This window comes from Argentina anserina, chromosome 6 (assembly GCF_933775445.1).
Source record: "Argentina anserina chromosome 6, drPotAnse1.1, whole genome shotgun sequence".
Lineage (NCBI taxonomy): Eukaryota > Viridiplantae > Streptophyta > Magnoliopsida > Rosales > Rosaceae > Argentina > Argentina anserina.
In genome coordinates, this window is record NC_065877.1 from 7,318,285 (window position 1) to 7,344,631 (window position 26,347).

General features: G+C 38.0%; 6 protein-coding genes across 11 annotated transcripts; 3 read left to right on the plus strand and 3 right to left on the minus strand.

Moving 5' to 3' along the window:
- The first annotated feature begins 11 nt into the window (after nt 1–11).
- LOC126801058 (uncharacterized) lies at nt 12–2,461 on the plus strand. Its single transcript, XM_050528512.1, has 9 exons — nt 12–126; nt 787–863; nt 956–1,021; nt 1,124–1,221; nt 1,324–1,361; nt 1,454–1,541; nt 1,636–1,971; nt 2,076–2,141; nt 2,275–2,461. The coding sequence occupies exons 2-9, from the start codon at nt 800–802 to the stop codon at nt 2,425–2,427; spliced, it is 909 nt and encodes a 302-aa protein (XP_050384469.1). The 5' UTR covers nt 12–126; nt 787–799; the 3' UTR covers nt 2,428–2,461.
- A 1,238-nt stretch (nt 2,462–3,699) lies between these two features.
- LOC126801057 (uncharacterized protein At5g02240) lies at nt 3,700–6,330 on the plus strand. The gene is made up of 7 exons (XM_050528511.1): nt 3,700–4,047; nt 4,463–4,734; nt 4,869–4,905; nt 5,000–5,097; nt 5,228–5,289; nt 5,721–5,844; nt 5,969–6,330. The coding sequence occupies exons 1-7, from the start codon at nt 3,774–3,776 to the stop codon at nt 6,086–6,088; spliced, it is 987 nt and encodes a 328-aa protein (XP_050384468.1). The 5' UTR covers nt 3,700–3,773; the 3' UTR covers nt 6,089–6,330.
- Nucleotides 6,331–7,313: 983 nt separating this feature from the next.
- On the plus strand, nt 7,314–8,240 carry LOC126796665 (UPF0161 protein At3g09310). The gene is made up of 4 exons (XM_050523398.1): nt 7,314–7,524; nt 7,613–7,672; nt 7,762–7,902; nt 7,993–8,240. The coding sequence occupies exons 1-4, from the start codon at nt 7,347–7,349 to the stop codon at nt 8,049–8,051; spliced, it is 438 nt and encodes a 145-aa protein (XP_050379355.1). The 5' UTR covers nt 7,314–7,346; the 3' UTR covers nt 8,052–8,240.
- Nucleotides 8,241–8,439: 199 nt separating this feature from the next.
- LOC126796664 (scarecrow-like protein 9) lies at nt 8,440–11,616 on the minus strand. Its single transcript, XM_050523397.1, is given in 3 exon segments — nt 8,440–10,689; nt 10,692–11,100; nt 11,567–11,616. Coding segments are annotated over 2 exon segments (2,268 nt in total). The 5' UTR covers nt 10,996–11,100; nt 11,567–11,616; the 3' UTR covers nt 8,440–8,725.
- A 1,383-nt stretch (nt 11,617–12,999) lies between these two features.
- LOC126796688 (telomere repeat-binding protein 5-like) lies at nt 13,000–17,908 on the minus strand. Of its 6 annotated transcripts, none has more exons than XM_050523429.1 (12): nt 17,843–17,908; nt 17,707–17,735; nt 17,186–17,278; nt 16,504–16,671; nt 15,564–16,404; nt 15,188–15,379; nt 15,011–15,070; nt 14,843–14,922; nt 14,360–14,595; nt 13,938–14,252; nt 13,798–13,861; nt 13,000–13,420 (listed from the first exon to the last, which is right to left on the minus strand). In XM_050523429.1, the coding sequence occupies exons 4-12, from the start codon at nt 16,582–16,584 to the stop codon at nt 13,265–13,267; spliced, it is 2,025 nt and encodes a 674-aa protein (XP_050379386.1). In that variant the 5' UTR covers nt 16,585–16,671; nt 17,186–17,278; nt 17,707–17,735; nt 17,843–17,908; the 3' UTR covers nt 13,000–13,264. The 6 variants fall into 6 exon arrangements, with proteins under 6 accessions (XP_050379386.1, XP_050379389.1, XP_050379390.1 ...); XM_050523432.1 differs by having other exon boundaries at nt 17,213–17,278; nt 17,843–17,901; XM_050523433.1 differs by lacking the exon at nt 17,707–17,735 and having other exon boundaries at nt 17,198–17,278; nt 17,843–17,873.
- A 1,249-nt stretch (nt 17,909–19,157) lies between these two features.
- Nucleotides 19,158–24,219, minus strand: LOC126798961 (oxysterol-binding protein-related protein 3A-like). Its single transcript, XM_050526061.1, has 10 exons — nt 24,018–24,219; nt 23,601–23,694; nt 21,987–22,103; nt 21,814–21,886; nt 21,607–21,725; nt 21,221–21,342; nt 20,850–21,026; nt 20,185–20,329; nt 19,847–20,025; nt 19,158–19,607 (listed from the first exon to the last, which is right to left on the minus strand). The coding sequence occupies exons 1-10, from the start codon at nt 24,110–24,112 to the stop codon at nt 19,364–19,366; spliced, it is 1,365 nt and encodes a 454-aa protein (XP_050382018.1). The 5' UTR covers nt 24,113–24,219; the 3' UTR covers nt 19,158–19,363.
- Between the last annotated feature and the right edge of the window lie 2,128 nt (nt 24,220–26,347).

Sequence of the window (26,347 nt, forward strand, 5' to 3'; positions counted from 1 at the left end):
CCCACTCCTTCGTTTCTTCTATACCTTAAGCAAAGAGCATTTCTTTCTCTCTTCAGAGTTCTCTTCTTGCAAGAAAGAAACTCTCTTTCAGCTTCTTTCTCTCCCCCTTATTCACATTCTTATCTGGTGAGTTTCATAGTCATAGAAATGTTGTTGCATTTCCCGTTCTTCTTACAAAGATTTGAGTTTTGGTCATTTGCACATATCTGTGATCATATCAGATTGGCATGATCATCATTCCTTCTTCATCCAAATTAAATATCATTGTTTCCAGTTGTACTCAGAAAGACTCTTCAATGAGTTGTACTTGCTCCCTAAACTTATGATACATTGCGGAAAGGGATTTCAAAAAACACCCATGAACTTCATTTTTTTTAAATTCAACTTACTTTGATTGTAGCTTTAGGCAGTAATCTACGTTTATAAAGTAAAAGCACAACCTTCAAGTTATTAGGTGAGTTTAGAGTTTAGATAACACCAATGACCAATCAAACCCATTGGTACGATCCACCTTTATTGATTCAATCTATGCTTAGAGGTTGTGGATTGTCGATTCAGAAACTAGGAAAGCCTTATCATCCTACTTAGCTTGTTCTCCCTGGCCTCAGAATCAGCTAATCCATCATTGCATACGCTTTTCCTGTTTTGGTGGTATCTGAGTCATTAAGGGCCACCAATTATTTGCAAAAAAACTCAGTTTCAGCCTCAAATAAAACTTAATATAAGCTTGTTCAGGTTAAGCTATCATGTAACTAAGTACTCACTTCTACTTGCTATCTTCTGAAGGTTTTCTGATCAAATGGAGTTCCATGAAGACTGTTATAGGCAGGCTCAGAGGCCAAAATATGACTGTCTTCTATTTGGTAAGACTTTTCTTTGGGGTAATGTTCATGTCAAAAGCTGAATTTACCTTGGAAAATTCTATCTTAAACCACTTGTTTGGACGTATTTGCAGATCTAGATGATACCCTTTATCCCCTAAGCACTGGTGTTGCTACTGCTTGCCGCATTAACATAGAAGGTAACTAATTTTGTTAATTCGGGGTCTCGGGTATAAGTTCAGAGACTTCATTTTCTACAAATGTATATATTTTGATCCCCTATTTTTCTTTTTTTATTGTAGATTATATGATTGAGAAGCTTGGCATTGAGAGGAGCATCATCCCTGACTTGGGAAACCTGCTGTACAAGAATTATGGAACTACAATGGCTGGACTTAGGGTACTGTTTGATATTTTCCCCCCATCTTCTTTTGGAATTTCATTTAAGTTTGCTAAGAAGCTCCTTAATGAAATATGTATGTTGGTGTTTTCTTTATTGCAGGCAATTGGCTATGACTTCGACTATGATGAATACCACAGGTTAGAAAAGCGCTTCTATATCACAATCTTTGACATCTTCTTATGTTTTTGGTCCTGAAGTGTTATTAACCTTTGGATTTTTTATGTAACAGTTTTGTCCATGGGAGATTACCTTATGAGAACATAAAACCAGATTCTGTTTTGAGGAGTCTTTTGCTCAACCTGCCTTATAGGAAGATTGTAAGCACCTAATCTTTTCTTAATATCCTAGTATTCTAGTAAGGCCAAAAATATAGACTTTATTTGAACTAATTCTGTTTTCTATGTGGAAAAGATATTCACAAATGCAGACAAGGTCCATGCTGCTAAAGCACTAAGCAGGCTTGGTTTAGAAGACTGTTTTGAAGGAATTATCTGCTTTGAAACCCTCAACCCTGTTCACAAAAGCACTGTGTCTGATGATGAAGATGACATTGAGTTTGTGGGATTAAGCACTGCTCAAGTTCCTGCCATAACAACTACTAGTTGCTCTGAGATTTTTGACATCATTTCCCATTTTGCTCAAGCAAAACCCACATCAGAATTACCCAAAACCCCAATTGTGTGCAAGCCTTCAGAAGCTGCCATAGAAAAAGCCCTTAAGATAGCCAACATTAACCCTCAGAGAACAGTAAGTTACTAAGTTATATAACTCCGTCTCTCATGGTTTTACTTAAATATTATTAACCACTTACTACCATATTTACTAATGTTGTTAACTTTTGGATGATTCAGCTGTTCTTTGAGGATAGTGTCAGAAACATACAAGCTGGCAAGAGAGTGGGTCTTGACACTGTGCTGGTAAGTCTCTGGAAACTTCATTATATTTAAACCACAATTTATTGGCATAATTAGATAGGATAGGAAAACTGATAACATATAGAATCAAGGATCTGGTCACTAACTGATGGTTTTAATCTTATTCATTGAACAGGTTGGCACATCCCAGAGAGTTAAAGGTGCTGACTTTGCATTAGAAAGCATCCACAATCTGAGGGAGGCAATACCAGAGCTTTGGGAAGCAGATAGGAAATCAGAAATTGGTTACCCTGGAAAAGTTGCAGTGGAAACTTCAGTCACAGCTTAGAGTATTAATTTGTGCCAACATGCACTGGCTTGATTTAGGAAGAGAAATATCTTTTTTTTTTTGGGGGTCGTTAATCCCCAATTGTCTCATTTCATGGTTACATATAATTTATAATAAAATTTATATTTCATCTATGTTCTTAATTCTATTACACATACTCCAATAGTCCCTATTGAATAATGGATTTAATTGATAATCTAAGTAATTTCATAGGAACCTCATGAAGATCTCATCACAAAGAGTACGTATGAGTTATAAGATTGATTATTTCAAAGTATGAAATAAATGAATGAAACATTCAACTTGATGTTTGATTGTTAATGCGGACGTTCTGATAGCGTCTATCTAACTCTCTTTGCCTCTATCAATGGAAGCATAATCTAATAGCAATTACAATCATAAATCTAACTACATGTTAGTCACGCGAGGTTTATAATAAAACCAAGATTAGTTGTAGGTAAATAGCTCGACACTTGCCGAAGGGGACACACATGAGTATCTGCATTTGATAATTCAAGTGCGTAGCAAAATTATTGCGCTAGAAACAGTGGAAAACGATATGTCCTAGGTCACAGGTGATTATCATATTTAGTTTGATGTGTTAGTTATTCATGACAATTAAATGCGGAGTCAATAAACACTACTAGACACTTTGGTTGACATCATTGACTGAAAATCACATGAAATTCCTGAATCAACTAATAACTTGAAAGAAAATAGCAATTGGTATTGTCTTGTTTAGAGAATAGTGTGTGAAAAACATTCATTTTTTTCTCACCAACCCTTGATTACTTGGTAGTTGGGTAAGAATTCCAGTTTCTGAAATTTCTAGGGCTATAATTTGAGGAGGTAGTTTAGTGTATCACCGATTCTTAACCTTAATTCTCAGTATTCCAGAATATTCCGGCTAGTGTAATTCAAAATGTGTATCACATAATTGTAACCAAAAAAATAAATGTGTATCACATCAGAGACTCAGAGTTGTCAGTTGTGTGCAATATGAGCCTTACAAACAGAGTTGTGGACATGGTTTTTTGCATGATTTCTTCTCATATTTTGCCAAGTGAATAGAACCCACATAGCAGAAAGATCCATTGTGCAGTCATAATCAAGTTGTAAGAGAACTGAAACTCAAACAGGAACTGAGTAACAAAAACTTAATGAGGGGTAAAAATTTGAAAGTGTCAGAGATAAGGTTTTAGACATTAGGTGATAAGCAATGGTTTTAGCTTTTCTCCTTCAATACAGAAGCTCTGGTTCAAAGAATTTGGAGCTGCATTTTTGTGGGTTTATGGAAATTGGTCTGTACAACTAAAGAGTGCTGTTGTTGGGTTTGATCATCAGAGATGGCAACGGTGGCAGCTGCACCACGTGTCCATTTGGTGATATCTGATAATTACAATAAGGTCCGTCAATGTCATAAATGGAGTTGGGTGGCAGTTCCAGAAAGGTCGAGTCTTTCTTTTTCTGATTTCTCGAGTTCATTGTTCTCTGCTTCATCTTTATCTTTGAGCGTTGAAAAGAGGGTGGGGAAGGGTTTTAGGAGAGGAGTTGCTATTACGGCGATGGCGGATTCGGGTACAAGCACAGTCCTTGTCACTGGAGCTGGTGGCAGAACCGGTACTCTCCTTTTCTTTCCTTGTTGAGTTTAATTGCTTAAAGATTGAATCTTTTGTATATTGAATTGTTATATTTAAGATGGGTTGAGTTGTTTATGTGGTTTTGCATTAAAATTTAGATTATTCAGATGTTTTATTTGCTGGGTTTTGGATGCTGGGTCATTGGGTCAATATATTAGAGAGCTTTGATCTTGTTTGTTGCTGCATTAGAAAATGGTTGTTTATGGGATGAAATTTGTAGGACTAGAAACTAGAGAGAGATGCAGTTACGTGGCTTCCTGGTGTATGTGAGTGCAAGTTTGGCTTACAAATGCAATTTAGAACTAAAATGAAGTCATTTTCTGAATTGTATGTGTATGAGGTGTTGCTCAGAGAAGAGACTGTAATTGAAATGTGTTGTTGCTTGACATTTTCAGGCCAGATAGTATACAAGAAGTTGAAAGAGAGGCCTGATCAGTATGTTGCTAGGGGTCTGGTTAGAACAGAGGAGAGCAAAGCTAAAATTGGTGGAGCAGATGATCTTTATGTTGGAGATATAACAGATGCCGACAGCATTGTGCCTGCCATTCAAGGTATAGATGCCCTTGTGATCCTGACAAGTGCTGTGCCAAAGATGAAACCTGGTTTTGATCCAACAAAGGGTGGGAAGCCTGAGTTCTACTTTGAAGATGGCCAATATCCTGAACAGGTAATGTTCCAACCATTGTCCATTGGTATGATTGGAATCTTTGTAAGTAGGAACAGGGAAACTGTTGTAATAGTTGGCCGTAACCATTGTTTATCGGTTTATCCTCCTTTTTAATACATGGTTTTGCATCTTAGGTTGATTGGCTTGGACAGAAAAACCAAATTGTTGCTGGTAAACTTATTTAATCTTCTTTCCACTTGTTATTTGAATATGGTTTGTTTTAGCATTATGTCAATTTTGATTAATGTATAATGAACAATTACAGCTAAGGCTGCTGGAGTGAAGCAGATTGTACTGGTTGGGTCTATGGGTGGAACTGATTTGAGTAACCCCCTAAACAGCTTGGGTAATGGAAATATTTTGGTTAGTAATCCCTCTCTACATCTAAATACATCCCTTTTTGGTAGTTGTCAACCTCAATGTTTGTGGAAATGAAGTTTCATTCTGCTTATATGATAATCATAATAAAATAATCCACATGTCTGCTAAACAGGTTTGGAAAAGGAAGGCTGAGCAATACTTGGCTGATTCTGGTATTCCGTACACGATCATAAGGTTGGTCCAGTTATATCCTCAAGCACAATACTCTTAGTTGATGGATCTTTAACACCATTGGCTGGCTTTTGTTATAATGATGTTTCTTTTTTTCTCACAACGAACTTCAAAACTGAAAGAGTAGTAAGCCTGAGCATCAGTACCTAATTTGCACCGAGTTTTATATTTTAATCTTCAACAAATATGTGAGAGTTTCTGGAACATCCTCATATTTTAGGATGCTATAGAATAGTTGTTGAAACCAAAGACAAAAAGGCTAGATTCAGTTTATCTATCTAGTTCTAATATGATAGAATTACAAAATATGCATACCAGTCAAATGTATTTAGTCACCGAATTAGTATGTAGTGATGACAGAAACTAGGATAATGTTCTATTCTCATAATTCTCTTTTACTAGATTATTAAGTTTGTGCTTTGTGGGTTGATCAGGGCTGGAGGCTTGCAAGACAAAGAAGGTGGTATTCGTGAACTTCTTATTGGGAAGGATGACGAGCTTCTGAAGACGGATACCAGAACCATTGCTAGGGCTGATGTCGCAGAAGTCTGCGTTCAGGTATGTATGAGTGTCAAAATGAACAATGTTTAATTTCCTGTGAAGCTCCCCATAATATAATTTCTGGTAAAGTGGTGGTGCATTCTACTGATTTGTCTTTTTCCTGTCCCTTTATTTCATTCAGGCATTGCAATTTGAGGAGGCAAAAAACAAGGCATTTGATTTAGCCTCAAAGCCTGAGGGAACTGGAACGCCTACCAAGGATTTCAAGGCTCTCTTCGCTCAGATCACCGCACGTTTCTGATTATCCATTGTCTTGATTTCGGCTCAAGTGTTGTGTTCGAACATCTCCCTATCTGTCTTGTTGTAATGCCTAGAGACAAGCTTTGAGAATTACCCTCTGGTGCACGAGCTATAGCAGTGAAGCAATATTAGAGCTGTATTTAAGGGGTTGCATCCCCTAAGGCTTCTACAAGGGTACATCTTTATTGGGTGCTCCGCACTTCTAGTAATCTACACTTGAGATATGTTTTTACTCCTTGGCTCCTTGCTAATGGAAGCTATGGTCTCTATTCGCAATTGCTTTATATCGTATTTTCACTCATGCAAGACTACAGCCAATTGAAATGCAACACAGTTAAAATTGAGATTGTTTAAATGTGGCTGAAGAACTTTAAAAAGGTTCAATCTTCAATCTTTTGACTTGAACACCTCAAAACGACGTCGGTTATGTGGACCTATAAATATGGCAAAATTGCTAAAATACATCATGAACTTGGCTCAAATTGTCAATTTACACCCCGAATTTGTACATGCGAAAATTTGCCTCCTCAACTTGGTAAAAATTGTCGATTTGCACCCTCACCGTTAAATTTAACATTTTTCATCCAATTTGTAGTCACATGTCATGCACATGATGAGAATTTTTGTTATTTAATATATATTTCATTTTAAAACACAAGGAATTTAATATTTGTACAATTATGTTTGTTCACTCATTTTACTTCATGATTTTTGTTTCTTAATATTTCTTCCCCGCTAGTACACTTAATATTCATCATCAACTAATTAAGTGAGGACACAAGACAAAATTCAAACCTCTGGAACGACAAAACCTTGGAAGTAAACTTGACGATTGTTAGAGACTATAGACATAATTAATTAGTTTTAGTTCTTTACTTATGGTCATAATTATGTATCGTTATTTTGAAAAAAAAATTATCAAGAAAGATAAATATCGTGAAGTGAATGCGTGAGCAGATATAATTGTACAAATTTAAATTCCTTGTACATTTTTATCATTAAAATAAAATAAATATTAAATGACAAAAATGTACATCATGTAAATGGAATGTGACCACAAATTGGATGAAAAATGTTAAATTTAATGGTGAAGGTGCAAACCGGCAGTTTTTACCAAGTTGAGTAGGCAAATTTTCGCATTTACAAGTTCATAGTGTAAATTGACAATTTAAGTCAAATTTAGAGTGTATGTTGGACAATTTTACCTATAAATATCCCATAATTGCCTCCACTTCTCAGAGACTCGAACGCAGCTGAAAATGGCGGTTGTGTCCTACCATCAACCTCTGGCTTTAGCATTTGACCCCCAATCCCAAAATCCTAACTTCAATTCCCGCAAAACTAACCGAACCCAACTCAATACTCGGAATTCTCGACGACACCGAGTAACCAATTGCTCAAATACAGACTCCGACTCCGACCCAAACAGTCCACAAGGTACAACCTCTCTCTAAACCTTTACTTCAATTATCTTAACTTCAGTTTTAGCAACAAACTGATATATTTGAAGTGGGATTGTAATCAGATAAGGAAGTGAACAGTGTGGGAGTGAAAGCCGCGTTGTCGATGCTCAAGTTCTACAAAAGTAAGCTTCTTTTGTGTTCTGTCAATAACTAACTGAGACTGGTGGGGTTAGGCTTAAACAAGTTGAGTTATTTTGATGTGGGAGAACAGGGGAGATATCGCCATTCATGCCGAAAAGTTGCAGGTACGTTCCGACATGCAGTGAGTACTCCATGGAAGCTTACAAGAGATATGGAGTTGCAAAAGGTACAATCTTGACTGCCTGGCGTCTCTGCCGCTGCAATCCGCTAGGTACTTTCGTCTTCTTCTTGGCAATTGTTTATTGGTAATTATTTGATTTTGGGTATTTAGAGTTTATCTAATTTAGACTGCTTTGTGCAGGTGGTTCTGGTTATGATCCTCCTAGATGGTTCGACGAGACAATTTCCCCTGAAGAATGAGAGAATCCCATTTGTTCTTCCATGGTGTTTATGTTGTAAGCAGTGCCTGATGATCTGCTGTAGTTGAATTCAAAATGAGTGCATAAATATGAGCCTGGTTGCATTGTTTTATAGGCAGGCATAATGATCTGCTGTGTTATCCATGATATGTAAGATAATATAAGGATTGGTGGGAGATTATTTTCTAATGTGGTACCAAATCAAAGGAATTTTGGGATGAATGATTATATTGGCAATATCAGCTAGCTAATGGATCTCATTGTGCAATGAAGAAGCACCTTTGCTCCAGATGTGACTATTTGAACTGGTATTAAAAGGGTTGCTTTTCATGAATACACAAGCAGGTATCAAACAAGCTCAAGGAACAGGAAAAAGGTAGTATGTTACAGATGTAGCTGAAATCAGAACACTCCTATGGTGGAGTATATGAACATCACTACTGCAACTAGTAAAAGACTGAAGAGTGTTGTATGTCAACTTGTGACTATGTTGTTACAATAATCAAAATCAAACTATGGAAACCAGCTACCACATGTACCTGCCAAATTATCAATGAAGCGATCGGATTATGAAGAGCACAAACCGATTAACACAACTGCCTCGACTCAACTAGGTATCCCATTAAAAAGCTAAAAAGCTGATTACAAGCACTAATAATATTACTTTCAAGCTCCCTAAGAAGGCTTCCAAGCAGAAATAGCAAATATGGTCCGTCCCTTCCATCCCTGCAACAGCCAGCGCCCATCTTCATCAATAACAAAATCCTTATGGTAACTAGATTTCACTTTCTCAGCTGCAAGCTTCACAAGTTCTCTGTCGAAAGGTATTTGCACAAAACCAGCCCTCAAGTTGCGCACCTGCCACTGCTTGTAAGATTCTGGCCTTTCCACTCTTTCCCATCCCTCACAAGCTATGACGTTCAAAGCCTCCCTGCCGATTATCTCTTTCTCAATCAACATCCTCTCCCGATCCTCACGGGGTACAACAGTTTCAAGCATGTCAAACATTGAGGAAAAATGGAATAAAGCCTCTCGAAACCTGGTGACAAAGAAGGGGGCATTGTATGCTCCATTAATAACTCCATGGATGAATAGGTCTGGATTTATTCTCCTTATCAGTTTCAGAACCCTATTTCGAGCACTGTCCACAGCCACACTTTCATCAAGCAAGTTCTTACCCCGATACAAACAGTTCACAACAAGAACCTCATCCATCTCAAGTTTGAGTTCCTCAAGTGTAATGTTTTCCCATTTCTTTGAAATAGCATTGTACTCAAATGGCACATTGAACGTCTCAGCATAAGCGGCCAAGCGACGTCCTGTTTCCTCTATTCCTTCAGCTGGCCGGAATCCTGGTTGGGGAAGTTCAATTCCAGTAATCCGAAGTCTTGGGGGTCCACCCTCCCTCAATGCAATCCTCTGAATAAGGGTAGGCCATTGGAAACCATAATGGATACCAAAATCTATGACATGGACTCTTGTCGAACTTTGAGATAAATTCATTATGGTCTTGTTTGAGACGAAATTAGAAATCTTCTTAAATGGGCATGCAGCAAGGAAAAGATGGTAAGCTTTCAGGACATCAGCAGCAGGTGTTCTTTTGCTAACAAAGCCTTTATAAATCTGGCTACCAGTACCAGCCAAGCGAGCCTCAAGACCATCAGCAAAGCAATGAGCCAGTCTTTGAGTCCCATCGCCAAAAGGTGAAGAATGCAACCTCACCTTCTTTAGCAGCTCATTTGCGGTCCTGTGATCATCAGCTGCAACTGCCTGTGCGACGGTTATAAGGAGACTTCTCAAGTCCACAACATCCTTTTTGTTGCCAATTTGTTTCTTACCGCGACCTTTTCCTCCATTTGATCCTTTGGATTTCTCAGTCTGTGGCACACTTTTGATCATTCCATTCTGCAGCTCCTCACGTTTAGATATTAGGTGCTCTTTGCCCTCCCCTAAGCTACAAAGCAAAATCTTATCAATCATCTCCGATCGCAGAGTAGATTCAGTAGAAACTGCCGCTTGCTTGCTACTCCTATTTTCTTCGGCATCCTCATCATCTTCCCTATGTGATTTCTTCCTCCCCCTTGACCCACCAGGAGAAAACTCCCCTTCGTCCTTCTTCTCCACTTTGACAACTTCCTTTTTGGTCCCAGCCTTTGAAGCTTGAGCTGACAACCAATACGCATCAAGATCAACAACCAAATTAGCCTCACCAGGAAGAAACCTACTAGCCTCTTGGACCCCCTTATTGAACTGCCAAACAGATTGACTCTCAGTAATGAAATCAAGGACCCGAAGAGTGCTACTAGGAGAGTCTACTAGCGCATCCAGACTACTGACCCTAGTTGGAGAGCCATATGATGAATGGGATATGTTATATGGTGGAAGACCTTGAAATTGAGACATGTATCCCCCTGGACTTTGAATCAAGGAGCCATCACTGAGATAGCTTCCACTAATACTACTACTAGTAATATAGTTGCTGCCAGTCCCAGAGAAATCACTGTTACTACTACTAGAAGTAATATGGTTGCTGCCATTTCCACAAAAACCTTCATCTGGGATCTCACCATATGGAATGGAAAATTCATGGTTGACCTCAGGGGAAGGGGGATATTTCTTTCCAAGGACATCATAGAGCCTTGAAGCATGCAAGTCTTATCCTCCATGTCTTCTTCCATTAGCATCTGATTAATGTATTTCAAGACTTCATCTGAAAAGTCACAATCTTCCTCCTCATGACTCAAACTTGAGACAGACGAATCATTCGGGGTTAGATCGGGTTTAGGGTAGCTGAACTCCCTGTAATCGCTACCTAAGAAAGGATGACTACTAAATGGGGATTGAGGCACAATGTTCTGATGTGAAAGAATGGAAAAGGGTCGGTTGCTTAATTGAACTCCATTTAAAGAATCATAGAAACTCCTCAGACGCGGATCCATGGTCATCAACTTTGTTATCCCAACACACAAATCCCAAATCAAAACCCAAATCTCAGTGCAGTTTTCAAGAAACAGCAGAATTTCTTTGTATATCAGATTCCTCCCTCAACACTACAAAAACCATGAAACAACAAGCATGAAAATAAAAACCTCCCCAAGTAATTCTAAAACCATAGACCCTTCAGATATGCACAAGCAATTCAGTGTTACAGTAAATTGAATTATGAACTTCAGCTCTATAGACTATAGTCTTCACAGAAACAAACCAAATCGAAAAGCACTTGGTATCTATATCAAAAGCAACAGAATTTCCTAGCAAATTCAGTTTTCTTCTACAACCCATTAATAAAACTAAAGCTTCAAGATGCAAAAACCAAACAAAAGCTTTCTATTCCAAAGTAAAGACTATAACTTTCAGAACATAACCACAGAAGGAATCTGAACTTATCTAGAATATCTGAAGGGCATTATCTAATTCAATATCAAGGTCAACCACAAACAGAGAAAAAGCCCAAAAAAGACAGCAACACAGAAATGCTTAGGAACAGAAACCTCAAAACATAGTAAAAGCTCTAACCTTTGAGCTGCCTGAGCTTACTGAGAGGGAGAGCCAGAACTCAGAACAGAAATATGAAGCATGGAAATGGAAATCAGAGGCAGTCTCAGTTGTTTTAAGGTTGTCTTCACCGGGTTATACGATGAAACACAGCCGTTGATTGTTGGGGGATCGTTCAAATGTCACCGGGAATAGCCGGTCCTTATGAATCGGACCTTTATTTCTCTTTCTTCCTAATCCTATCTATCATGGGTCGTCTGGACTCCAAACCCAATCCCACGTGGCAAAGCACTGCCCTTTTGCAAGGACCATCTCACTCTTTGCTTCTGTTTTTTTGTCTGAAAACAATGAATCTCAGTCGTTGACTGCTTGGCGACCTTCTCTCCCTTTCGCGCCCGTGGTCTTGTGACTTGTGACTTCTGAGTTTGATGTTCATCCACCTTCACCGGTTTCCATTACTTTGTCCAAGCATTGGTAATGCCTTGTAGTAATTTCTTTACTGTAAGAGGATGATCGTAATATTTTCGGTTATTATTAACGTTGTCTTAATAATGTCCGAAAAAAAATAAGTAAAATACTACACTTGGGTGCACAAAAGAATAACACAACATTAAGAAATATGAACCAGTAAGGCCTAGACCACTCGGCGTTTAGAAAGGTGCCTCGATCCTAGTAGGAATCAGAATCCACTCACTTTAACAAAATGTAGTACAGAAAGAACTGAGAGAATAATCTCATTCGCTCTCAAAATGTTACAGAATCGTCCTAAAAGTAGAAAGAATGAAATTTGGAGCAGGACCACTTAATTTCATAACTAAATTCGATTCAGACTGAAAGTGACAAAGACTCGTTGGCACTTCAATAAACGTGTCCATCGCTATTGAAAATTGACTCGTTCCTTTGGGTTCTGTTTTCCACCAACAATGAAATGATGAGCAAAAATGAAATCGAATGGTGTTTGATTCTCATTGGTCATCAGCATGTTTGGCCAAGCGCACAAGCCTTTGTTTCCAGTAGAAATGGGATCTGGATTTAATCTAATATTTAATCATGGAACTTATTATGTTGTGTTTATTTTATAACAGCTGACCTGCTCATTACTTAATGCCATGGATCATTCTAGTCACAATTAGCCTTAAAAACAACCCAAGTTGATCACATGCCTTTCAACACAATCCACCAACGAGAACTCACAAAATGTAATTCTACACATGCTCTTGGTCTGTACAGATTGGTAATCCGTGTGTTTAGTACAGTTTGTACAAACTTGATTAAGAGGATTGACACAAAATTGACTTGCTAAAGAATAAAATCTCTGACAGAAAATCCAACAATTGATAATAGTACCATGTACCGCATGTGATGTGGTCATTCCTGGTACATGTATCAATAATACTAACTTCCACTGCAAAAAAGGAGAAGAAAGAGAACGAAAGGAAGAAACACTCGAGATGTGAAAATTCAATGAGGGCTTGAAATTGAATCAACTGGCTGAGCATGTTCTAGTTGCAGAAAGAATCATTTACAAAACACATCAGACTGTTAAACTGGGAAAGAAGAGCTACATTGGTGGTGCCTTGTGAATCGACAAGCATATTACATTAGGACCCTTTACATGAAATTTTTTCTATCTGTCAGCTTTTTTACATACAATTTACGAAATCGCAAGATCTTGCGATTTCTAAAGTTAAGCTTTATTTACCTGCTCCATTCCAGCTCTCAATCTGCTGCTAATCTGAGCTGTTGCTTGGCTTGCCGTTGAGACCAGTAGGCATGGGCGGCTAGGACTCTGTCCAAAAGCTCTTGAGGAACGGGTTCTCCTCTCCTTTGCTGAGGTGAGATCCTAGCGGTGTGCACCAATGTTTTCCACTTGTCCTGCACCATTCCCAGTTTTAACATTTGCTTAATAATTCTACATTTCCCAACTGCTTCAAGGCCAAAGCCAATATTAAGGATGCAGTGTTTAACTACTCAACTCAACAAAGCCTTGATCCCAACAAGAAGAAGTATAATAAGGCATATTCACAGAAAGAAAACCAACCCTCTTCAGTGATATCCTTATGTCATCTTTCTATAACTTGTATAGAGCTTATCGAAACAAGGAGAGACCATGATATAAGCAAGAATAGCTTAACAATTAGCAGGCGGAAAGAAACAATTTTTTGTTGGTATAATTTACAGACCATCCAGAAAATTCTGCCCAAGAATTATACGACTGTTTCTATTCTATGTAAACCAAAGGGCATGCTGACCTTCAAATCCACATAGGTTCGATGCTTTGCATTATCAAAAGCACGCATTTTAACATCACGCCACCTGTAAAACAACAAAGTAGACACATTGTACGATTAAACATTCATCAACCTTAAGAAAAAGGACTTTGCAAACCAACCTTCCTGTTCCAAGTTTCTCAACAGCCTGAACCAAGGCTTCTACTTCTGAAACAGAGAAAGGTCTCCTCATACGGCGTTGTACATACACTGGATGCCCAGATCTCCTATGAAAAGGAACAACGGCCAGTGGCTTTGCATTAATTGGCGGAACTGCAACCAATGCTTGGGATGCTGGTGGGGTTTTGACAATTGAAGTACTAGCAGGAGAGGGTACTGCTTTCAAGTCTTTGTCAACACTGCTGCCCAAATTGATTGCTGTAGGATTCAGGGAGACATTTGAAGTCGCTGGTCGTGAGACCAAAGATGCAGAATGCCTGAAAACAGAACATAATAACAAAAATATATGAGCGCTCCAAAAGTGGGGATAAAATTACTACTATTGAAGTATTGATCATTCCCTAGCTACTTATACTATCCTTACCTAGTTAACTCCTGGCATCTGCCAGATACAGAGGAAGGAACATTCCCGCATTGAGAATACATAAGTTTTGTATGTTTGGGCTCCAAGGTAAAACCCAAATTGTCAAGCTTGTCATCAGGCGAAATCCCAGTCTGAAGTAATGTTTTATTGTCATCTCTGACCTTCTTTCCCTGAACCAGGATGCCAACATGTAACCCATCTCCGAGTATAGAAGTTACTGCATCCATTACTGTTCTCTACACAAAAATAAATAAATATATAACTAATTAAATTGGAATATATTAATAATTTAATATAATGTCCTTGATATACTTTGTTATCAAATCCCAACATAATGAAGACAATAACAATAATCCATGCAAGAAATGGAAATAAAATGCCTCACAAGTCAGAACTTTTCATACTGGTGAGGCAAATGTGCAAACCCCCAAAAATGCAACAACCAGTAATTTATGAGCCCATGACCTCAGGGTGAAGATATACCTTCAAAGAACCAACAGTCGCAGTTGCGGGAATTTCAAAGAAAAGCTCGGGAACTTTGAACGATTTAATACTGACCCTCACTGATCAACAAAAGGAAGTGTGTAAGAAACTCTAGATTGAGTGAAAACTATGAAGAGAGAATGCAGGGCAGGTCACACACACTCTTACCATTACGATCAGTGGACTTAAGAGGTTCTCGACCTATTGTTGAGGATGAACGTCCAATTTCTGAATGTTAGAGATAAATTATTCAACCACACTTGAGGACATCCCCAAATTGTGAAGACTAAGTGTAGATGAAGATAACATAAAGATGTGAAAAGTAGAAAGCAATCATCCTCGAACCTGCATTACAGTTGCCACCATCTTCTCTGTTGTCAGGAGAACTATATATGTTTTCACAGTTACAGCCTCTATCAGACGTAGTGAATGGCTTCTGGTAAAAGAACTTTCTCTTCTTAAAAGGATAGATCTTCTGTGATCTTTGATGTGCGTAACAAGGTCTCCCATTATGGTAAACTTGCTTTATTTTCCCATCTAAAAGCATTAATTCAACATCAAAGCTGTTAAACATCATAAGGCACATAACTGTCTACAAATGTGGAATCAATACACCAGAAGTACACTAGTGAAAGAGTGGTAATCACAGCTTTTTACCGTATAATCATAGCACCTATAATCTACCATACTTAAATCGAAAGTGGGTTGCTAGGCCAATTACCAGTTCTATGATAACTCCCAATCTTTGTATCTGGAGCTATTTGCCAGTGCTTGGATGCTGAAATTTTCTTTATTTTCCTATCACCAACATCTGGTTTGTGCTCAAACTCCTTTACCATCGTACAGGGTTGGACATTCCCAACAAAATTTTCACCATCATCCCTACCAACTACTTCAACACAATGGCAGAGGAAAGAATTATGAGTTTTGCAATCCCCTAACAAAGGCTCCTTCACATCATGTTTACAACTGACCAATTCAGGAGCCTTTCCTTCCATTTCTATCAAATCTTCTGAACAGACTTTTCCATTCTTTATACTTGTATCCTTTGATAGTTCATCCTCAAGTTTCCTCTTTCGTACAGCATGTGCTTTCTCTTCCTCTTCTATAAAATCCCCAGATAAGGGACAGTCACTGATTACTTTATTAGAATAGCTTCCACAAGAAGAACTGCTATCAACTGTACCCAACTTTTTTGGAAAACAGACCTTCTCCGACTGATCATTACTTTTCGATGTTGCACTCATCTCAAAACTAATGTGTTCTTGTGGTTGCAAAACCTGATTTACAGTATGAGTTTGTTGGTGCACTTGAACCCCACAGGCATGCAAGGAGGCTTCTTCATCACAGCTTCCCCACTCACAAGGTTCTTCCTTCAACGAGTTTCCTTCATTCTGTTGCTTCCTTATGGTATCATCAAACGCGTAATGAGGATCCTTTCCACAAGAAGCATTACTAGGTAGAGAATTTTCACTTTCCAATAGTTCACCGGCTACACTAGCCAAAATCTCAAACGCATGAATCTGATTGCCTTCAAGTTTCTTCCTGATAGGTCCCTTTCCCTAAACCAAGTAATCAAGGATGACAGAGTGAGATCAGGAGTTACTACTAATGCACAAAAGAAAAGTTACCATGGAATCGTCATGGGAGCTTTTATTTACCCTAGCTGATCTAGAAGCTCGAGGAACTTTAGGCATTTGGTAGCCATTGAAGCCATAATCCACCCTCCTCTGTGGTACCATATCTCAGAGATTCATCACACATAGAAAAAGTCATCAGCTAAACTTAACAAGCTTCTTTATTTTCTTTGAGGCCGATTGAATGACACCCTGCCAAAAGAGAAACATATATCAAACAGATTGTAACCTTTCATTTGATCAAATGATCCTCCTTTCATAACAAGCACTACGTGATGCAGATATGATCCAAGTTTTTTCATGCTTTTCAACAGTTATACCAACTGGTGAAAGACAACAATTTAAGAGCAAATCTTAGCTCCCCGACTAACAAGAATAGAACTATAGACCATGTTAATGCAGCAAAGGAAACCTCAACACACACTGAACAATAGGTAATCACGATCAAAAAACATTTCCAAAATTTTCTACAAAGCATAATCCTGTCATCCTGTTGATTCGTTACCATAACAGTTTCATTAATCACCCAATAACTTCTTCATTTCATCGAGAAAATGAGAAAATCATATCCCTTACGAGGTCCATATTAACACTACAAGAAAGGGAACAAATGGAATGAAATCTAGCCGAATGTAACTATAATCAAACAAAGGAAAATCAAATGCAGAGGTGAGTGAGACAGTAAATGTCCAGGGTTAAAACATACAAGAAGGCTTACAGTTAACTGGACAACCTCAAATTCATCCCATTGTAGAAAACAATATATGCCAACTCGAACATAGATTGTACCCTTCAATTTCTGCAAAACAAACAAAAATCACATTTTCTTGTGTCACAAAAACCAATTAATAAAACAAGTAAAGAACGTTAAACCCTGGCAGAACATCGAAAAACGGCAGATCCCAAACACCCCTCATGGTTATGGAGACCAAACCTGACTCAACCATTTGTTTAATCCAGGCAGCCATACAGTCAACTACTTCTAAATTAATATATTTATATACATACATGTTTTGTATAATTCATAAAGCTTAACGAAAATGGTAGAATTTCAATTCCAACATAAAAGGCGAGTCGGCATGAAAATGACAGAAGAAGACTTAAAGATCAAAACTTGAAGATGATTGAAAAAGAACAGAAACAAAAAAGGATCAAAAATTATATTTTTATGATTAGAAAATGCAAAGAATAAAATATGGGTCCTCATTACGATGAACAACTAAGTACCTCTGATCGAAGAACACAGAAATCTCAGCCTGAAAAAAACAGAGAGAATTCATAAACTCACCCATGTTTTGTTTTTTAAAGAAGAAGGACCGACAAAGACAGTGATTGTTGTTGTTAAGATTAGAGAGATTCTTACCTATGAAAATGGGTTAGTGTCTGATCACCAAAACCCCCCTGAAAAACCACCCAACTGGTTTCTTAAACCCCCAAGCCAACTGTTGTTGCTTATAAGGTTTGAACCTCCTTCTCATCCTCATAATTGAGTTTACCGGTAACTGACCGGTTACACTAGTTAACAAAACCACTTGGACCAGTTCCTATGTCTACGACACATGACTTCTGTATTCGACACGTGTGGGTCTCTCCACTCTTGGGGGTTATTCTTATCTCGTTCACAAGAAAAAAGTAAAACCCTCATTTTTGGGTAAAGAAAGTCGGAAAGTCTCCCTGGTCGTTTCATTTGGGGTAAATTGGAAAATGATATTGACTGTACCGTACACGAGTTGCAAGCATTCATCAAACTGTCTGAAACTACCACGTGTCTGAGGCGGAACGATGTGATCATGTGGAATTTGTTTGTTTTTAATTTAGCAATCTGTTTATGTCAAGTGGTTTCATTTTATGGATCGCGGTAAATATTTACGTTAGAATCTAAATGTTTGATATCGGTCTATCCCAATATTTCAATGAGCCAATCAAGTCTCATTGGACAACATTTTGGCAATATATGACTTTGCCCTCTTGAAATTCATGTCTTGTCTATAGTAGTAAATCCCTAATGTGAATTTTGATTTTGCATTGTTGGAACCTTAAATTGTCTTGTAAAGTCCAATGAAAGGCCATTAATGGTTGCCAAAACTATTGTGACCAAACTTGTCTAGATAGAAGTTAGACCTTACAAAAGCTCAAAGAAAATAGTTAGAGACATGTCCCCCTTCACTCAGGTTTGTTGGGAAGAAGTTATGATAGGAGAGCTAATTTCTCATCCAAATGTAGCTCCAAAGTGCATATCCAATGACTGACTACTCTAATCCCTATACAAGTACCAACTAATCCAAACCCTACCCACATCAGCACATCACAATAGCATGAGGTGCCCGACCCCATGAGAGAGAAAGAGCAAACATAGTAACAAAGGCAAAAAAGAGAACGATAAGCAAGGAGGGATAAGGGTGCTGGTGGTTTAGTTTGTGGTCAGAGAGAAAGTGGATAAGGGAGGGCCAAGTGAAAAATTTATGCTGAAAATGAGATTGAAAGCAAAAGCAGGAGCACAATTGGTCCACCACGACTTTCCCACATCGGCCGCATCAGGTATCTCCGAAGTCCGAACCCATGCTTCTCTGAAAAAGCGCTTTGCCAATTGTTTTGGAAGAAGCTACAATACCACACGTACCACCATATTACAAATAGTCATAAAAACAGAGCTATAGGAATTCTGGAGACTTAAAATCTTACACACAAGCCAGAGACATTCAACTGCTTTCATATATGATCTTAGGCAACACATAAATGTCATAGCAAGCCGGAAACGAAGCCTATCACGCTTAGAATTCCATTGTAAATTCGACTCTGAATGTGGGCCGAGATGAAAAATAAATAATTAAATAAATCAGCTGAAAATATTATACAGACAAACACAACTACATTAGTGACACCTTCAGGCAGCCAAATTCTCGTATTGCCAGGGGTTGAACTCTATTGTTTTGACGTCGACCGCTTCAACGCTGTCCGAGTCATCAATTGCAGCCCGGTGTTCAGTGTATTTGCCATTGTATTGGTACACTTGCAAGTCATCCCAGGTTGTGGGACAGATTTCGTCTGTTTTGTCAAACCATCTTGGAGTGAACTCATGACCCTTTGCTTCTCTATTTTTCTTTTCAGCTCTCTGCCTCTCCTCCAGACTGAAAAAAAACACATAGGTAGGCAGATCTAAGATGTTAGCTATCATAAACTGGTTGTCTTGAAAAAGAGTAATAAATCATAAATATCAGCATCTTTGTGATGGATCCTTGAAAGCGTTTACCAATGAATTCTGTTCATCTTCCTTACTATAGTGTGTGTTGCGTGTGTGGGCATCTGGAGTGTGATTATGTTACAGAGAGAGAGAGAGAGAGAGAGAGAGAGAGAGAGAGAGAGGAACCTGCTCTTTTCAAAGCCAGCTTTGGATATGTCACCCTGCTCCAGTGCATATCTATCGGGACGCAACCGAGAATCTGATGCCAGTAACTTCTTAGGAGCAGTGTCGAAGCTGTTGATTTTATGTGCAAAATATGTGTACTGGAATTTGTCATTTTCTGGAACTTTAGCAACTCTCCAAGACTGAAATGAAATATCAAAGGAAAATTCATCAGCTTGTTAAAAGGAAGGAATGAACCCACCCCCCCCCCCCCCCAAAAAAAAAAAACACTTCCATTTCTATACAGGTTTCCCCTATAAGATTCTACTAAGTTCTAGGTGTAGCTTGGGTATGAAACCAACCTCTTTCAGTTCAGTGCCAGGAAGTGGTTCGCCTTCGGCATCACAGGGTTGATAACTCATGGCCTCATTCCACTTTCCAGTCATCAAAATCTTGGGTTCCTCAGTAGAATTATAAACATATCCATCAACTTCATAGCGACCAGCTCTGTACACACATTACTGAACATGAGAAAGTGTGAACTCAACATAAATCTGACACTAGCTGATAGCTAAAGATTAAGTCCTTTGAACACAAAATATGTCAGAATCTTAAATCACTTCAGTTAGCAACACAAAATCTTTCCCAAAGTAGTTGTGATCCTCAATTGTTAGATGTCCTCCCCTGCCACAACCTGCTTAAGATCTTACAGTTGCTAACTGTTTCTAATCACAAGATCCTAAACAAATATTGTACCCAACCAGATAATGAGATCCCACTAGATGCATTTGACTGTCAAATTTTTAAAAGCACATGTTTGCTGCATCTTTATGGATAGTTATTCATATAAGGCAACTCAGAATATAAGTCCAAGATGATTCTAATATTTTAGGCCTTCTTAGTCAGTAGACCTCAAGGTAGTTTTTGACCTGAACCTTTTCTTATATCACCAGAATAAGCCCCCACAAGATGAAATTCATTATTCAATAACATTCCATACACTACTTCAAGAAAATGGTAGTCATACCCGAACCAGCCGCATGGTTGAAAATATAGCACCACTTTATCCCCTGTAGTCAAATTGGTCAAAACCATATCTCCTGGTGAGTCAACCCATGTCCTTCCAAAAATTAAGTTGTTGACCTTTGTTGGCGGGGGAGCCAAATCTAAGACTACACCAGACTTCTTTAGGGTCAAACGTGTCCTGCATTGAAAACATTCTGAAGTTAACCATAAAATAAGTTTAATCCGCAGATTCAGCATTCATTTGACCAAGTTATTAAATGAGGGAGAGTAGAGTCATAATTTAATGTTAGCACTAGAGTAGAGTTCAAAAGAGTTGACATGATAAAAAGGTAGTTGTGACTATAGCTATAGAAGATCAAATGAGATAGTTACCTTCCAACTGGATAAATATCAATGGAGTTCCCCAGAAATTTGGTTTTCACCTTTGACGTTATGTCATATATGAAATGCTCATTTTCTGCATGAGCAGCACTCATAGGAGGGTGATGACTAACCTGAAAGATTATATAAAGAATATGTGAGTTTCTTGCAAGTTAATTCACTAAATTCTATTTACATTCTTGCTCTACTGTTTATAAGCAGATTCAGGATTTTAAGTTAATTACAGTGGCTCCATAAACTCGACTCATCTCACTTACTTCAAAAACTATAGTATCACACAATATGAGATTAAAAAAAAAAGATGAAAAATCATTTATTTCCATGGGTAAGCAACAATACTCAGATATGAGAAGGATAGATTTTCTAAAAGAACTCACCTGTTCGGCTACAAATGTAATGCCACCATGATTAACCATTTCATATGTCTCACCAAGGATGGGGTTGAATGGTTTCCAGGTGCGTTGAAAGGCGTAGTAAACAGATATAAAGAATGATGCTGCAACCAGAGATGGTAAGTTAGTCCACTATACAGTGCATGCATGAACAGAGAAGGGGAGAGAGAGAGAGAGAGAGAGACTGCTTACCAGAATACACCAATTGCATGTATGGATCCTCACATTCATCTGCCATATCTAACAGACGGGAGTATTCCATCAACTGTGAGAATTGGGAAAGTGTGAGATACATTGGGAACTGGTAAGTATGGAGCAGATTGAGGAAAGTAACATTTCTATTACAATCTATGAATAACACAAACCTCTGCCATTTTTTGTAGCATAGTCATTGGCTCAAAAATAAGAACTGGAAGGGTCACCATTGATGTGACGTCAGCACCTACATACTTCTGCATAACCTTCCAGTATCCATCCCTCTCCTGAAAAGCATAAGAACAAGGTGAGGACATTTTGGATGAGCATGCTTGAAAACATTAGGATAATATTAACAGTCTTTGTTTTCAAATTACCAATAGCTATGTTATTATTATCACTGTGGGAAAAACTCATAAATTTACTGTCATAAAATTAAGGGTTAAATACTTGTGACACCCTATACTTTACGTGTAAAAACAGTTTTGTCCTTCTACCTTCAAATTTAATCTGTATATCCTTTAACTTTTAATTTTTAACAGTTTTGTCCATTCTGTTAGTTGACCGTTAAAAAATTCCGTTAAGCCGTTAAAATGTCTAGAATACCCCAAATTCAAATCATATTTTTTTTCTTTTTTTCTTATGCCTTTTTTATTTTCTCTTTTGGTATTCCTTTTTGTTTTTCTTGTTTTTAATTTTCATTCATCATATGTGCTATCAAATGTATATAATTGTAATCAACACAAATTATCAAATTAATTGTAAACATCTTATAATCAATTGGATAATGCCTAAAATGACATGTGAGTGTCAGTACTCAAATCCAGTTATAAACTTCCTTTATATTATGATGCTCTACAAACATATTTTGATTAATTTCTATAATGCTAAGATAAAAAAGACTTCTACTATCATATCCATACTTTGATGCAAAAATAGTTTCAAATTATTTATTTCCAACTTGATGTTAAGCAATTGTCATTAATTCTCCTCTTGTTTACAATTAATTTGATAATGTGTGTTGATTACAATTATATATATTGGATAACACATGATGAATTAAATTTAAAACCAAGAAAAACCAAAAGAGAAAAGAAAGAAAAAAATCTTATTTGAATTGGGGGTATTCTAGGTATTTTAACAGCTTAACGGAATTTTTTTACGGTCAACTAACGGAATTGACTAAACTGTTAAAAAAAGAAAGACAAAACTGTTAAAAATAAGAGTTAAAGGATATACAGATTAAATTTGAAAGTAGAAGGACAAAACTGTTTTTACACCTAAAGTATAGGGTGTCACAAGTATTTAATCCTAAAATTAATCTGCATGGCAGCTGCCAGAAGATGGCATCTTACAGGAATTGTTTACTAGGCAAAAAAAGTTAGAAAATCTTGAAGGGCCATAAAGACAATTGCCAACAACAGAGTAAAGAGACAAAAAAATGGCTTTGACACTGGAAATTTTTTTCAAACATGTCAAGTATATCTAATGGTAGTAAGTTGATATATGGCCAGGCAGGTAGTTATCCACCAAACTCCAAAGTTTCAGGACAACATAGCTAACTTGTGCATATATAATACCTATCCAGTATCCAACATTATACTGTTACAATATGCTACTCTATGTGATAATGTCAAAGGCCTCCAGACACAATCTAACTTCAAAGGTTCACCATCACGCTCATAACACAACCTTTCAGAAATGTTTGTCGCAATCGCGCTCATAACACAATCTAACCACTTCAAATCCTTTTTTGGCAAAAACAATTCAGTGAAGTAACGTACCTCCTGCTTCCATCTTCCTTTACTAGCTTCCTCATGAACATCATCCGTACCTCCATCTGGATTAATCACCTCCAGACCCTCGTATCCCACTAATCTGCACGTCAAAACACGCCGCATCTCATCACACTCATAATCTTTCAAATCAAAACCTAGCTTCAAAGCATGCATATAGAATTCAATCAAGTCAACATAGTATCATACAATCCCTAATTCACAAGTCAAAACAGTCAGATCATAATCCAATTCCACCTACAACTAACACCACACGCAAACGAGACAGAAGCTTCAAGCGATCCAATTCAAACTACAAATCCAGATCAACCGCCACAGAAACAGTTTCGCAGTAAAATCAAACAAATCCGGTAGCTAAAAATATGCAGAAGAAGTAAAGCAGCTGGGAAAGATGGAGGGATTTACCCGTTGACGGATTTGGTGACGGCGCTGAAAGTGGAGGCGATGGAGGCGAAGAAGCCACCTCCTCCGCCACCTTGCTTGGGATCATTGGGCGCCATCTCCGATTCGAAAACCCTAAGTCTCGTCTGAGTCGCTCTCAAGTCTTCACACAACCAAATTCAACAAAGCGAGTGAGAGAGAGAGAGAAGAAGAAGCAAAATTGAAATAGAAGGAGAGACGTTTTTATGGTTTTTTTTTTTTTTTTGAGAGAAAGATAAAAAAATGAGGTGGAATAAGATAAAAAGATTAATTTATAATGGGGGGGGGGCGAGTGAGCAACAGCGAGGCTTTGTTGGCGCTAGTTTTGTTTGAAGTCAAGGAAAATTTGGAAGGGTTGGCTGCACGCGGTGGGGGAGGCGCGTGGAAAGATCTAGAGAGGCGGCTATTAGAGTGGAAAGCATCGATGGGTGAAGCCGGCGAGGGAAGCAAGGAGGACAGCGAAGACGACGTGTCGTGGAAATGTGTTGAACGCGGTGGAAGGCTGGATCGATGGGCCTGGTTGTCCATGATTGTGGGTACGTGGCCATGTGGCATCCACTACGACTCTGGCTTAGTCAAGAAGAAAGTTTGAATAACAGGGGATGAAATCATATGAACGAGGATGAAGAAATTCGTGGTGTTTTTGCACATGAGATCTCATCAATGGGAATATATCTTTATAGTAGTGTCATTGTACCGATGGACGGCGATGTTGTAGTCAAATGGATTCTGATTTGGGATGTGTCGTGTTAGTGACACACTATCGTGATGAGAAATTTTTACTACGTGGCAATGTCTAGTGTATTTATTACTTGTTATATTTTTGACTCGTGAATTTATTACACCAAAATTATAATTTAATAAATTGTTATTATCTGTAAAATGAAATTCATGTGTATTTGTGATTTTGAACTAAAATTTCGGGTTTTGAGTTTAGAGTTTAGTGTTGCTTAGGGTTTTAGGGTTTATAGTATCAGAGCGGAAGGTATAAGGTTATAGAAATAAACATAAAATAGTTTTTAACAAAATAGCTGAAATATAATTTTTCTGATTAAATATTATGTATCAAGTTTTGATTAGAATGGTAGACCACTAGACAATGTCATGTACTGCTACGACAACACTAAAAAATTTCTCGTATTGTGACAATGAAAAAAACATTGAATAATCATTACTTGTTGCATACTCTTCTGTTATCATATTTATACACAATATTTACGATGGCACATGAGATAAGTATGCATGCTCACTTTTATTCAAACTAGAAAGACGTTTCAAATACCATACGTAGGACACGTAGCGAAAGAACAGCACACCAAACTGGTTCAATGACAGAACCTGTTAACGTAGTGAATTATACTGATGTGATACGCTATACACTTTGTAGATGTAATACGCCGTACTCCTTGTCCCTTTCCTGTCACAAGTAGCATAAGTCGTCAAAATGGAGACCACGGTGACGTGGTCTTCAACTCTCCAACGCACAAGTTAGGTTGATGGTAATTTATCCAGAGTAACAGTATAAGGTTCAGTATACTTACCTTATGAGGTCAATGGTTTGGCATTTTATTGTTGAGTCGAAATAAATCATTTACTCACCTTCCGGTGTGGGACAAGGTCTGATTAAAGTAGTTCTCTGTAGTCTTTCTTCGGATGCGCGTGAGGGCGCGTCCGTAGTTGGTTTGGGCCGCGGGGCGGCCCATTGCACAGCTAGTGCAGCTGGCTCACTGTTGGTATTGTGAGACTGAGCTATTTATTAATCTTAGTGCGCTGATAGTTATGCTGATTATGGCGGACATAAAGCTTATGCCAACAAAACCGTAAATAAAACGAACAACAGCCTCAAGTGAACAGTATCCTGCCCAAGGCCGCCTTATATATAGGAAATGTGCGTATGTTATGACGGAATCACCACCTCTTTCTTGCACATAAGAGTATCAAAAACCATTATAATTTGGCTTGGTAAAAGCAGAATCCGGGCCGCAATGAGTAATGGCCCACAATCTCAAGGTTAATGAGGGTCACTGCATCATCTTCAAGGCCCAACATTACCATCAGATTAGATATTGGCAAGACCACATTCATAGTTCCAATTTGATTATGAATTTACTAATTTCAATATAAACAGATGAACACGCACACTCTATAGATTATTTCTATTAAGATTTTCGTGTTGTGGTTGTCACAAGTGTTATTTCAAACTTCATCCAAAACAAAAGGTGTTATTTAACATGGTTTTGACTTTTGAGATTGATTTGAGCCGTTGAGGCTTTCAGCTCTTGTTAGATTACAACTAATTGATCTCTGATTTTCAC

Coding starts and splice junctions, on each gene's coding strand:
- LOC126801058 (XM_050528512.1), top strand. CDS start 800: ATGGAGTTCCATGAAGACTGTTATAGGCAGGCTCAGAGGCCAAAATAT. Junction 1,022..1,123: donor TTGCCGCATTAACATAGAAG/GTAACTAATTTT, acceptor TTTTTATTGTAG/ATTATATGATTGAGAAGCTT. Junction 1,362..1,453: donor GACTATGATGAATACCACAG/GTTAGAAAAGCG, acceptor TTTATGTAACAG/TTTTGTCCATGGGAGATTAC.
- LOC126801057 (XM_050528511.1), top strand. CDS start 3,774: ATGGCAACGGTGGCAGCTGCACCACGTGTCCATTTGGTGATATCTGAT. Junction 4,906..4,999: donor GAAAAACCAAATTGTTGCTG/GTAAACTTATTT, acceptor GAACAATTACAG/CTAAGGCTGCTGGAGTGAAG. Junction 5,098..5,227: donor TGGGTAATGGAAATATTTTG/GTTAGTAATCCC, acceptor TCTGCTAAACAG/GTTTGGAAAAGGAAGGCTGA.
- LOC126796665 (XM_050523398.1), top strand. CDS start 7,347: ATGGCGGTTGTGTCCTACCATCAACCTCTGGCTTTAGCATTTGACCCC. Junction 7,525..7,612: donor CGACCCAAACAGTCCACAAG/GTACAACCTCTC, acceptor GATTGTAATCAG/ATAAGGAAGTGAACAGTGTG. Junction 7,673..7,761: donor GATGCTCAAGTTCTACAAAA/GTAAGCTTCTTT, acceptor GTGGGAGAACAG/GGGAGATATCGCCATTCATG.
- LOC126796688 (XM_050523429.1), bottom strand. CDS start 16,584: ATGGTACCACAGAGGAGGGTGGATTATGGCTTCAATGGCTACCAAATG. Junction 15,071..15,187: donor TGGTGGCAACTGTAATGCAG/GTTCGAGGATGA, acceptor TCTAACATTCAG/AAATTGGACGTTCATCCTCA. Junction 14,253..14,359: donor AGATGCCAGGAGTTAACTAG/GTAAGGATAGTA, acceptor TTCTGTTTTCAG/GCATTCTGCATCTTTGGTCT.
- LOC126798961 (XM_050526061.1), bottom strand. CDS start 24,112: ATGGCGCCCAATGATCCCAAGCAAGGTGGCGGAGGAGGTGGCTTCTTC. Junction 23,695..24,017: donor GTCACCAAATCCGTCAACGG/GTAAATCCCTCC, acceptor TTTGACGTGCAG/ATTAGTGGGATACGAGGGTC. Junction 21,343..21,606: donor TTACATTTGTAGCCGAACAG/GTGAGTTCTTTT, acceptor ATAATCTTTCAG/GTTAGTCATCACCCTCCTAT.